At 38.3% G+C, this 14,052-nt stretch overlaps 1 protein-coding gene and 1 pseudogene across 1 annotated transcript; both read right to left on the reverse strand.

Moving 5' to 3' along the window:
- Positions 1-2,295: 2,295 nt before the first annotated feature.
- Positions 2,296-4,817, reverse strand: LOC112173334 (annotated as a pseudogene).
- A 1,070-nt stretch (positions 4,818-5,887) lies between these two features.
- Positions 5,888-12,671, reverse strand: LOC112174438 (LAG1 longevity assurance homolog 2). Its single transcript, XM_024312207.2, has 6 exons — positions 12,191-12,671; positions 9,303-9,514; positions 8,177-8,332; positions 7,196-7,381; positions 6,925-7,103; positions 5,888-6,242 (listed from the first exon to the last, which is right to left on the reverse strand). Exons 1-6 carry the CDS (start codon positions 12,305-12,307, stop codon positions 6,223-6,225), a joined length of 870 nt encoding a protein of 289 aa, XP_024167975.1. The 5' UTR covers positions 12,308-12,671; the 3' UTR covers positions 5,888-6,222.
- Between the last annotated feature and the right edge of the window lie 1,381 nt (positions 12,672-14,052).

Raw genomic sequence — 14,052 nt, forward strand, 5'->3', positions numbered from 1 at the left:
ATAAACCCTGTATTGGTGGGCCAATATAGGTCTACTGCCCCGCAATAGACCATTTGTAAAGTTCCAATGTACCTGCTAACTTACCCAGTTGCCGAAACTTGGTGTTTCCTACTCCTCTTCCATATCCAACAACTTGATGAAGTTATGTTCTAACCACGGCCCTTCTTTTATTAATTCCTCCGGCCAGTCTGGATTCTGGTGGAGCTTCTGCAGGTTGAACAGCTCCTTTATTGACCACCTCACAAATCGCGGCTTTTCATTCTCCATTCCTTGAATCCAGTTTCTGATCTTTGTCTTTTCCAAGAACCAGTACTGTTAAATAAACTATTTTTGTTAATTTCTTCAATGCCAAAATTGGCTTTTGAATACAAAGATATACATATGGGATGTCATCTGATACAAAAGGGGAGCTTGACGCGTGGTACAGGACCACCAACACATCAGTCTAAGCATAACAACTCTCAACTACTCTACTGGGCCTACTGGATTACTAATACTGGGCTTAGGAGGAGGACTTGTTAGGCTGGTTGTAACAGAGTGGTCTGTTTTTGGGCTTTAAGCTTTATTTTTAATTGTTTATTTTTTTAAGAATTCATATTTCTCTGGGGAAGGAATTCGTCCGTACTCAAGTTTGAGTTATGTCACCAAGAATGTCTTGCAGGCTGCAGCACCTGTGCCATTTTGATTTTCATGGGTGTTTGTATGATAGTTTTGGATGTGCTTCTTGATCTTTAAAATATATTTATTTGCTTAGGTAATGACTCTTTTGTCAGCCTACATGAGTAGGTCGTTATGTATAATTTCGTTAATCAATAAATGAGTTGATATTTTTCATCAGAAAAGCATTACTATTTATTTACATCATATATTTCTTATTTACAATAAATAAATTAGGATAAATTTCAGTTTAGTACCCTGTGGTTTGGGAGTAACATCATGTCAGTCCCTGCTGTTTCAATTTGATCAGCAACACCCCTGTGCTTTCAATTTCAATCAGCCGTGCCCAAATTTTACTGTTCCGTCCAATTTGAACGTTAACTTTGACTGGATTGACAAAGTAAAATTTGGACGGAACAGTAAAATTTGGGCACGGCTGATTGAAATTGAAAGCACAGGGGTGTTGCTGATTAAATTGAAAGAGTAGGGACTGACATGATGTTACCCCTAAACCACAGGGTACTAAATTGAAATTAATCCAATAAATTAATAGAATATTGAATGAACAATATTCTACCCTAGAGACATGACCCAACCAATGGAGACAAATATAAAAAATGAGTTAACTCTATTCTGACATGACTCATCTCAAAACCCTAATTATGTATCTGAAAACTCTGTCCTCAAGAGTGTGCAACTGAAGTCCAAGGCTTTGTCTAGTTTTATTTAAGGGTGCCCATCCATCGAGTATTTGTCACTATCTTCATATTTAGATTTTGATGGCTTCCAGAGTTTAGAAATTGAAGTTTCGAATTCAAGTCTCAAATCCTTAAAAGTTACTGATTGTAACTGCCGAGGTGTTGATATATTCAAATGCAAGAACCTTCAATCTCTTTCCTTCGTTTCAGAATTTCTGCGACTTAGGAGCCTGGAAGAGTTGGTCTGAGAGGAATCCGAAAATTGTGCGGAGGAGCCGAGGAGGCCACAATAGGTACTCCAAATATAAATTTGTTTGATTTTTGTGATTATTTGAAGTATTCTAACAAAGAAAATGTACAAAATCTGTGTCAAACAACCATTGTTTAATTAGTTGAGGCCCATTTCGTTTCTTGATGGGCCATTGGAATATTTTTTTGACTCACCGAGATTGTCTTGAAGAATTCAAAGCTTGCGAAACAAATGCTTATTCGCTGTTGATGCTGGGGTGCGTTTATCTCGGTGCAATTGCATGCTTGTATATACTGTGCTCTCTTTCAGTTCACGTATTTGTTTTACATGCTCCATACATTATTGATTAATTTGCCTTGCTCATCAAATTTTGTGAATCCTGCAGGTTCTCTTATTTCCAGAATGTTTCAGAGAGACTTGCTCTTCACCAGGCTTGTTCATCTCAATGTAAGCCTCCGAGGTAGGAAAGATGCAAGAGACTCTGAGTTGAGGGACTCATCGAATTGGATGGCACCCAGAGCAGCAATTGACTACTCTAGTTCTGAAGACGACTACCAAGACTAGTAAGAGATTGTGCAACCTTAGTTGATTGTTCATGGTTGCAGCAGCTTTATCGAAGATTAATCGGTTTCGGCTCAATTATAACATCATTATGAAATTTTCTTTCTTATTCTAAACTGAAACCGGCAATTCGAATAAGGCTATAGGCTTACTTTTCCATTGTATTACTCCTTGATACGCACTTGCAATACATCAATTACTAGTACTTTATTAATTTATTTCTTTATAAACAACATTTTCATGCTGTTTTCTCCCAAACACTATAATCATTTCCAGAGGTTGCAATTTTGAATGTTGGAGGTACAAGGTTCCCAACGTCGGATCTTGGACCAATCTTGGTTATGATTTTATCATCTATGGAAGCTAAATAGAGATCTGCATCAGCTGCTAGGATATGCACGGCACTGTCGGGTTTGATCCCATTCCTGGACCTAATCGCAGTGAGTTTCGAGATCTCCTCTTTCAATCCCCAGTCAAAAAAATGATCATAGAACTGTTGCAAGATGTACAAAAAATTATTAGAATAATGGACCACAAGTGATAAAACTATGAACATGCACTTTCACTTGAGCAATAGCAACCTGATCTTATGACTATGTCACTTTAGTTTGTGAGAAGACGAATTAAGACAAAAAAAACGAAGGACTTACTATCGATGGGATCCCTGGATGAGTAAGAACGTAAGCATATCCCTGAATGACTTTATCTGATGGAAATGGCCACAACTTTTGTGTGGAACCTGTATCATGATTGTCTATGAAAGTCACACTATTGCGTGGCGATATTCCAATCAATCCAGGAGGCCCTCCATTTGAGTCCTTCAACCTCCCCAGTTCACCTTGGACAGCAGCTTGAAGTATCCCTTTAGTTGTAAAATCAAATGCGGTAACCTCTCCTCCAGCATTCCCTATCCATCCAGCTAGCTCTTTACGATGGTTGTCCTGGTTGTACTCCGGTTTACCATCACTTCCATAAGCAAGGGAGTTCCAAAACTCTCCTACTGAGAAACTAGGCTTTGTGTTTGCCACATATAACTTGGTGAACTCTGGAGCATATCCCTTGACAAAATCAAATCGCCATCCGCTGAACCCAATTTCGGTCTTTAACCAATTCATCCAATCCGAGAGCTCATTCTGGACCCTTGTCAGGAGCACCCCCAAAGTCAGCTCCAGTGTCAGGATTGCCCTTGCCATCAGAATATTGTGTGTCATCACTGCAAATAAGAGACGGCCCCCAATCAAGGCGATCATCAGGTGTTCCTCCTTCAAAAATGCACCATATTCCTCTCTCATCTTGCTTCTCTGCACATCTGTGGTTTATAACAATATCTGCTATGCTCTGTATCCCACTGTCACGGTAGGCTTTTATCAGTGCTTTTAAATCATCTTGATTTCCATATTTAGATACATTGAGATCATACAGCCTGCCAGGCATGTATCCTTAAACAAAGAAGTTGAGTTCAGTTAATTGTCATATAATAATCACAGAACTGATGCTAATAGCCGAATACAATGCTATCAACATTTAGCATAAACACTGAGGAGATCTGTACTAGTACACTTGGAATATAGCAAACCGGTTTGGTTTAACAAATCGAATGCACAAACTGAAAAAAGTGTTTGATATTGAACTCTTAATCATTGACATTTCCTGATGAATTGTGCCGCTTATATGATAAATCATGTGCCTAACAATACAAATGTGGCTTTTATCTCTGTGCTTTCATCACATTGCTATGTTAGTCACCGCTATGATTTTCGCAAGTTAAAATTTCTTCTAACAAGTTTGCTAAATGACACAGGGTGTTAAGAGTTAAGACACATGAACTAAATTAAATTGCAAATTCGAAACATAGGTATCAAAAATGCAATTGTCCCTACTGATTGATGTAATTACTAATTACCAATTTTAAAGTTACATCATGTAAACTATATATGGTGTAGGTAGCTAGATGGCTCACAGATGAAATCTGTAACAGTTCTGCAATTTTGAAATCTTTTAAAAGGATGTTTCCACATTTTTCCGAAGAGAGGCCTGTTTTCGAATAGTTTCTCATTCATGTTGTTACAAAACTACTATCCAACCAAACTTGCAAAATTGTTTAATTTCTATACCAGAGACAAAGTTTTACAATCTAACTCTTGTGGTTGACGTTGTGTACTAGTTCAGATCAGATCATAATGTAGCTCAGAAAGTTTACCAAATTCTTGCTTGAGAATGGTAACAAATCAAGTACAAAAGAGAATTTTGGGAAAGTAACAAAATATATACCTTCATCTGAAATAGCATGAGAAGGTGGTGGAAGCCAAACATGTGTAATTCCTGAAGAAGCTAGTTCAGCTGCAGACTGTTTCAGGATGTTGTACCATCCTCCCTTCTTTGCCGATTCCCAATTGAACCCCTGAGATCACCAACCACCAATAACCAACCAAAAAAAGAAAAAAACGTTAAGAGAGACAGAGAGAGATTATGCGCTTCTCTCAGTACCTGAAATAGGATTTGGGAAGCAGTGAAGTTGGGTATGAAAATGATAGAGAGTAGGAAACAGAGGAGGGAAATTTTTAGTGAATTCATGTCTCTCCTGATTTGTGATGAAGCAATCCTTTCGTGTTGAGCTTATTCTATATATAGGGGTCCGTTTGCATCACTGTTTTGGCAACTAATCAATACCAGATCGAGGAGTGATGGAAAAATCAGCTTCCAGTTACGTCAATCATGCAGGCACCCCTAATTTCCAAGGATAAATTTTCCAACTCAACACCCTGAATTTTCCAAGTTAAGTTTTGGGGATAATCTTCGTCTTTAGTTTGGTGAGAGCCTTCGTTTTTCTGTAAAACGGAAAAGAGATGGAACGAGTTACCGTAAACGTTAAGAAACACTTGACATTGTTTTCATGATACCAAAAGAGACAGGTTAGATAGAATTCTTCTTTTACCTTATGCTTTGGATTCAAAAATTGTAAGTTTTTATGAGCTTTGAGCTCCTTTAGCCGCTGATTATGCTCCTTTGAAAACTGGACACCTTTTGAAATGTAGCCATGGAAAATGGATAACGTACTCAACTACTCATTGGTATACCCATGTCAAAATTTAGCAGCATATAATGTTTTGGAATTTTCGTACAACTAGTTCAAATATAGGAAGAGTCTACGATGAGAACCTTGTAATAAGGACATCTGGAAATCACTGGCGGTGACTTGGCAAATAAAAGTGCCCCGGTTTGTCCAAGTTGTTCCTTCCAAAGAAATTCCACACATAGAAATCGCATCACTCTGTTGCATTTAGTACGCATTTTATATGAACTTCGAAGGCACAATTTTGGAACCCTTCCAGTGAAACTAGTCTAGTGGATTGAATGGATGCTAGAACATCAAGATTCTGTACCTCAGAAGCAAGTATTAGAGTTAATGCGCAAATTTCTCAAATGTACTCATGTTCATTGTCCCTTGACAGGAAATGTCAAAATACCATAAGCAAGAATTTGGAAATCCACGACCTCCATCCGTTCACTAATCTTTTTTGGATTTTGATGTGAAACCATACATGTTTTTGGGTGCAGAAGATAGAGATACCTCACTGTGTCCATTCTTTACTCTCTTTAAACTTCATACAGTTGCTTCAAAATCCCAGAATGCGAGTACTGTACAGCATTTAGACATATCTAACCTTAAAAGCAACAATGAGAAATCCAAAATAATACTAATACCTTTGAAGAAAAAGCATTACATGGATATTTTCTCTTTACTAATTTGTGAACACCTTTCATTTCTCCATAGGAAAGGCTAATCTCAATACAAGTGATTATCCAGAGAGAAGAATTATACAGGAATTTACCTATTACTTATACACCATATAACAAGAGACTCCATCCAAAAAGAAAAAAGAAAAAGAATACATGGTAATATGAGCCATGATCTGTGAAGGCTCAAACAAAATTTGATAATGGAAGAGATTATCAACCCCTTCCTACAGATAAGGGCCACTTTTGAGTGCAGCTATAACCTACATACAGGTCAGCATTAACAATGACAAAGAAACCTTGGAAAAAATCTTCCGCCTAATCATCATCGTCTGAATCTGTAAACAGCAGAGAAAATCATCAGAACTCAAGTAATGACATCTAAAACCATTAAAAGAAATCAACACAGCAAGATATATGTGTATAATTTTAAAATGTGATTTATTCTTTGATACACAACAATCTTTCCAGGCTTAGCCAAACCTACAAACAGGTATTCACTGTTAAAATGTGTTTGACCTTCCATGAGAGTAGTGGTCACATATGGTCTCAACAACACAACAAGGTAGGTCCGAGTATAATGAATGAAGAACACGACTTGACTGAAAAATTGAAACACTAATCAAACAAATCCTAATATTAATTATGTCATTTGGGACCCATTCACTATACAACCATACAAAGAGCAGCCCAGTGGACCAAGCTGAGGCTAATACAAAGTATGGAAAGAGAAACATATTAAGCCAAAAAGCCATATTCCCATTTACGGAGAAAGCTATTTCCACAGCTCAAAATCAGTGACAACCAGGTCTGTACAGACAAGTGATACCAAACCACCACATATGAGTTGAAGAATTTCCTTGCATAACATACTAAATGCTTCTAGCATTACTCAACCAAAGAGTGAGCGGTGGAGTGTATATACTTTCCACAGATAATAATATAATTACTGAAATTGAATATTATAAGCAGCACAGGGTTTTGTAAAATTTAAACTTGTAAGCAGTATATATGGTTTACCTGATCTTATATCTTCTCCAACTTTTCCTCTATTATTCAGTTGTCTCCTAATCATTGAGTATATCATAACCCACCAGTATATGTGGAACACAAGCAGCGTCAGTAACAACGTATTGAACACATAGTACAGTGTTATATGAGAGGACTTTGACAAATCCAAGTGCTTAAGAAGGTCATAGCTGTAAAAAAGCAACCATAAGAACAGATAAGTGGGAGGAGCCACCATACATCTATGTGTGGTATAATAAAATGATTTACCATGAGAGCAGACCTTGTTGAGCTTATGACCCAAAAGGGGAAGTATATTAACCGCAGTATGAGCCATGAAACAGCAAAACATCCAAAGAACACACTTGCTGCAAGCTCCTTCTCGGAATATTTGAAGACCTTGGCAGCTTCCATGAATACATCACTCCCATCATGCAGGGCAAGAATGATTGAGCCAATCCGGAAAAAGCTGCAAGTGGACAGTGTGTTACTTTTAGTCTTAGTTGATTGTTTCAAGTGAAACTGATTTAATACATGTACAAACCAAGATAATTTTAAGTATATTGGGCAGCTTGACCTTAAAGCCTCGACCCTTTTATGATTTCTCTCACATCCGTGCACAGGTTTATCTATAGTTATATATTATTTATATATCTCTACCTGCACAGGTGTAGACATTAGTGGCATGGACAAGCAAATAAAATACATTGGGCGTTCGAGTACCAAAGCTAGAGTGTTTGATCAACTCATTTCTTTGGCATTTACCCGATACATATTTTGGTGAAGCCTATAAGATTGGAAAGGAGCCTAGCTTTTAAGCTTTATAATAATACTTAAGATTTTCATATCATCTATATGTCATCATATGCAATGAGTACTTTTCTCAATATACTGATGGTCTTAAATGCACTAAGCTTCAAAGAGTGCTTTTCCCAATGTAAAAGAGGGAAGGAGGGAGGCAGGGCTGTCAAAGTTCATTACTTAATACTATCCCCCAGAGTTTAAGGGACACTCGGTGCTATCAAAACAGTATCTCAACAGGTGATTTCCTACATTGATAACTTAGGACTATGGCTACTGCACGTCACCAGATCAAACTAACAATAGAGGTTAAGAGTTAAGACTGTTATGGAGCCAGGTTACCTGGTTTTCTACTTGCTTACATCAAAGAATGAAAGAAAATTATTGCATGATATCCTCCACATGCAAACACATATTTGTAGTACTAACATAGATAATGCATTGCACATAAACAGAAACATACCTTGTAACGTATGAGCATCCAATCAGGAAGACGGTAATTACATGATGAGACATCATCACTGAGAAATCCTTCCTTCGAGTCTCCCATGTAAGGAGAGCAACAATGCTGTAGGTGTAGAATCCACATTGACACATATAGACAAGCTTTAGGGGAAGCCTGAAATGAGAAAGGAACAGAATCAGAATAATCAATTCGAAAATTTTATGCCGCTAAATCTGAGTCATCAAAAATGATTCATTCTCTTTTTAAGTTGCTTCTCCATGAGAAAAAACAGATTTTATTAGGATACAAATACATAAACAAGCTGTATGCTTAAACAACAAGCAGAACTTCTAACCTACGGGCTGCTAGAAACATTATAAAATTTCATAGGATGACCAAACAAAAACAAAAGAAAAAAAAAACTAAAACATGCATCAAAATTAAAAAAAAAAATTAAACTTGAGACAACACAGCCCTCCAATCTGTATGGATAAGGATGAAAGTATATCCCAGAATCATCTTGACCAATACATTAGTATGACTGACATCCTTCAATAATTACAATTGCAAGGCAACGCCTTCTTATACATTAACTAAAGAACAGATGAAGCTCTTCAATATGGTATATATAAGAGTAGAACTTGAAATGCATTGCCCTATGTCTTGAGACCAAAGGTAAATGGTACATTACCTTAAAAATTATGAATTGCAAAAAGAAAACGACCCCATACTAAAGAAAGATTTGACATTTTTAGAGTGGCCAGGAGATAACAGAGTTCATGTCAACAAACAATTCAACTAGAAATGAAGAAAAATAGAGTTAAAACTATATGGTTTGCAAATCATATTTACAGCTTATTTTGCAACAAAAAATATGCCTCCAGCATTCGACAAAACTGCAAATTACTAACTTCCCAATTAATTAATTCCCTTGATATTTATGTGTAAGCCTTTTGCCTATTCTACTAAAATCTGTAACAATACCAGCCGCTAATGCTGGTCTGTAGGGAACATAAACAGAAATTCGTCTCTCGTGTTCTTTTAGATATTAAAACAAATCATTTCAAATCTTCAGTATTGAATAAAAGTTCATCTAATCAGTAGTGGAAATGTAGGACAAGTAACCACCGTATGAGTTACTCACCCCAACTCTTGGTTTGGCCAGCCTTTGAAGTACTCTGCTGTATCTGTGAACCATGGCTCGTGGTAGCTTATACTGAGAATGCAAGCTTCAACGGCTGTATAGTATGTTAACTTCCACATTGACTCTGAGCATTTTACAATCTTTGCCCGTTGGACCATATCAATCTTTTTCAATGGAGCAGAACCTTTACCCAACAACCAGATGGCAAGCCTCTGAAATGCAGAAAAATAAAAAATATAAAACATGAATAATAGACAAAAACAAATGACAGATGAATCAGTCAACACTATTTCTATAACTTTCTTTCACATGAATAAAAAAAGTTCACGTCATAGAAAGAACATCAAGAGTGCCAACCAATTTGGAAAGGCACACCAGCAGAACTGTTAGTAAATCAGAAATCAGTCCATGAACATGAGCATGATCACCAGACCATGGATTGCTTACATGGATAATGACATGCAGGCCTTCTTAATTGCTAATTATAATATTATCTCATAACAAAGTGATTATAAAAGAATATCCAACTTTTAAGCAGAAAAAAAAGAAGATGATCTATAAACCTAGAGCCCCTATGGTCAGAGGAATTGACGTTCTTGATAAATTCATCATTTGTCCTTAAAAGGGAACTCGAAGAAAACCTGATACCCTTATGTCTGTGGGTTTGAAAAAGTTTCTTTTAAAGAGGGAAAGTAGACAATTGAATATCTCCCAGGCTTCTCAGTCAACCTTGAGTCCTTGAACAGGACCAGCAATAGATTTGATAATTATCCTATTTGGTTAAGTAAAAAAAAAAAAAATGCAAGCATGCCACTTTACCAGATTTATATGAATTCCAGGTACATTCAAATGAAATTATTCTCAAGTGAAATCCAAAATTCAAAATTTCACATCTAAATTGTCCCGAGTCTTGAGAAATATATTTAACTAAAATAAGTGTCTTAGATACACTGAGCTTAACTTGATGCTGAAGTTAACAACAGTTCCTACAGTAGACAAAAAGGCCAACAAAATATTAGGCGAAACTCTGTGTGTGTGTGTGTGTGTGTGTCTACTTTCTTCCACACACACACACCTATCGTAACACTTGACAGCTAATATTATGGCGACAAACTGATGCAGATCTATTCCTGAATCTGAAGGCCATCACAATTCTATAATGTACACACACTGGATCAGAGCCACTGAATAATTGCTAAACCTAAATGCCAAAATGTACAGAATGCAGAATTCCTATTCAAAGCATATTTACCCAATATGTTCAGGCATTCAGCATAGTCCTATAATCATCTACTGGACCAAATTTTCCAGAATAAAGAGAAAAGTTTGTTGAGCAAATTTTAAGCCTGTCTCCAAAAATAATGGATTTGCAATGAAAATGTAATAAAATGACTTCTTTTGCAATTACAGCAAGTCATTTCAACAGGGGTTTTGACAACCAAAGAGGAAGGAGGACATGCTTCTAACTTTCTCAGCTAGATGGACACTGGACAGAAGTTGAGGAAACTTAATCCCTAATGTCCAAATGAGGAACAAATATCACTACAGAAACGACTTCTTTTGCAATTAGATCAAGTCATTTCAACAGGGGTTTTTACAACCAAAGAGGAAGGAGGACATGGTTCTAACTTTCTCAGCTAGATGGACACTTGACAGAAATTGAGGAAACTTATCCCTAATGTCCAAATGAGGAACAAATATCACTACAGGGACAAATAATTGGATATAGCCCATGGCTAGAGTAGATTGGCATTTTATATAGAACTCCAAGACATCAAGTCTCCTTAGTATATTCTTTAGAAATTAGTCTTCACTCAGACTAATAGACCCAGTTGTGCTTAAATTAAAGCAATTTAACAGGATGTAAACAGACTATATTACTGGGGGCCCTACATTCTACTTTAAACAGAACCAAGTTAAGGGTCTAGAATTTAGTCTCAAATGAAATTGATAAACAACATTTAACCCAACATAGTTAGCCTTGAACTAAAAGCTGACACCAAATAAGCCAATCTCACCAGCTGAGACAACCTCCATTATCAACACAGGTATACATTTCATTTAACAACCGACAAGTAGGGAATACAAAAAGCACCATTTTCAGATGCTAGGCCAAAACCTTGAATGACCCACTATCAACCAAGTTGATAATAGACCATCAACTTGCACCGCAAATCTGATAAATCAAGTCAATTTTTCATGTATTCGGCAGGCTAGGCAACTATAATGTTTAAGGCATAGAAAGACCACCCTTTCTGGATGCTAGACCAAAATCTTGCAGTTCCGGATACTTGATCATCCCACTATCAATATCTAGTTAACAATAAACCACTCAAACTAAACCCCAAAATCTGACAAATAATCAGAAATCTCAAGTTTTCCCTGAAGTTAGTATAAAGTTAACAAACTGCAACCAGAAGAACAACTTTTAACCGAAAATGACAACAACCATAACATCCTCAAACTTCTCAGTAATAATCTCGCCTCCGAATCCCAATAGACCCAAAGCTACTCGACTGCCATAATTCCAAACTGTCTGCTAACCTCAACTACTATTCTTTCCCTCCAACTACAACTACAAGGAATACGTCAATCCTTCGAACCACCAATGCATTGCATAGTGAAGCTAAAAAGTGCATGAACGCTCCCATTTTTTGGGATGATCAATTAATCATAGTATCTAAATATCATAAATACTCTATACCAAGCTCAACCGAGTCATTATTAGCACGAGAAGCACAAGATGATGCAGAGACTATAAGAACCACAAGATGATGCACATCCAAGATTCATGAAGAATATTCAAGATTCAAAGAAAAAAGCACAGGAGCAGGATTAAGCTACTTTGAAGAGAGAGAGAGAGAGAGAGAGAGAGAGAGAAATCTTACGGTGAAGATGACTCTATCAAGGAAGAGCCTAGCGAAGAAGAATCCAACGGCGAAGTAGACGGCGACGAGGAAATGCAACGAGTCTGGGGCGGCATTGTGGCTCCAGAACGATTCCATTTCTGTCTTGGAACCACAATTCGGCCCTAAAGAATCAACCAATCACCGAACCGGATCAATACTCACGCGCCGGTATCGACCTCAGTGCCCACCGGAAAAATCAGAATCGGCAATGCCACGATTGCCCTCGACCTTCTTCCATTTCCGATCTGCCTTTTGCCCTAATTCGCTCGGAAACTGAGAATCAGAGAAGAGAGAAGGAGAGAGACGAAGAGAGAGAGGTTGGGGCAGAGAGAGAGGTGGAGATCTTGGGCTTGATTCTCTGGTTACTGTAATGGCGTTATGTGTATGGTATATGCTTTTGCTATCTAATATCTCAGACCACTATTCCCATTCTTCTTTTCTTTTTCTTTTTAATTAGGACAAGGACTAGTCCCATTTTTATTTATTAATAAAACAATCTCACAATGTGGGTTTGGACTAGAAGTGTCGTGCAAGCCAGTAAATAGTGATGGAAAATAGGGACATTTTGCTATTTCTGTCTAAATCATGATAGGGAAATTTTGCCGTTTTAGGAACGTTTTCTTTGGGCCGGGCTGCCCTTGTTGCTCTCCTTTTTGACTTATTTGGACCGGGCTGCCCCAAAAGCTCAAGTTCACTGTTGCTAGTTTGGAAGTCAAAGTTGTACTACTCGTGCATTGAGGAACATTTTTGAGAAGTTTTAAATAGATCAATGATGAGGAATGTGTTTGCTAAAGACTAGCCACACCCCTGAATTCAGATGGTGGAGTTATCGACAGCAGGAAGATAGTGGATTACCCAATTCTCGCACACCCGATTTTATGGGTCATCATTTTGCCCTTCCACCCAAAGCCCACCCAAAGCCTGACTAGGCCCTTGTATTATGGTGGGCCAGCCCGACCCTTTTTCAAATAGGGTAGGGTATAGGCCATGCAAATGAAGCCCGGCCCGGCCCGTTTGAGCTACTTAGGGCCAAGCCCGACCCGACCCTTTAAGCCTACCCAATTAAGCCCTAATTGTTCAAGTATATCTGAATTGTATGTCTGGCCCAAACTCTAGTTACTTGTTTGAGTTGTAATAGGGTTAGTCTTATATATATTTTCGGAGATATCTTCGTAGATATCCAATCATTGTACGATTATGTTTCCTTGTAAGACTCTGATTCTATGCTTGTAATCCTCTATATAAAGAGGCCTCTATTATCAATGAAAGATATAACTCATTGTCTCTCAATTTATGATTTTCTAAAACACGTTGTCAGCACGAAACCATAATCCTGAAACCCTAAAATCGTAACCTTCAAACCCTAGCTACCTCTGCTGCACACCTTTTAGCCCTCGATCCCAGAAGCTCAACACCGGCGGCGGAACCACCAGAACTGGCCTGAAAAGCCCAGAACCGGCCATCGAAAAATATGAACCGGTCTAGTTAGCCTCGCCGGATAGCCTCACTTGCGCACTCTGCCTGCCTCCGCGTGCGCCCCTTTGCACTGTGGTTAGCCTTGCCTCGCCCTACCAAAGCCCTCGCCTGCTAGCCTCTCTCCGCACACGCCCCTGCATTAGCCTCGCCTCACTGCCAGCCCCGCGTTAACTTCGCCACAGCAGTGCGACAAATTAGCCTTTCTGGCCTCTTCCGGGCTCAGCCCCGTACGCTAGCCTTGCCTCATTCAGAGAAGATTAGCCTCGCCTCGACAGCAACCTCGGCCAGCCCTTGCACCCACAGCCTGCAAAGCCTCACACAGCCCAAGCAACAGGTTAGCCTAGCCTATAGCCAGCCCCATCCAA

The sequence above is a fragment of the Rosa chinensis genome, chromosome 6, assembly GCF_002994745.2.
Source record: "Rosa chinensis cultivar Old Blush chromosome 6, RchiOBHm-V2, whole genome shotgun sequence".
Taxonomy (NCBI): Eukaryota; Viridiplantae; Streptophyta; class Magnoliopsida; order Rosales; family Rosaceae; genus Rosa; species Rosa chinensis.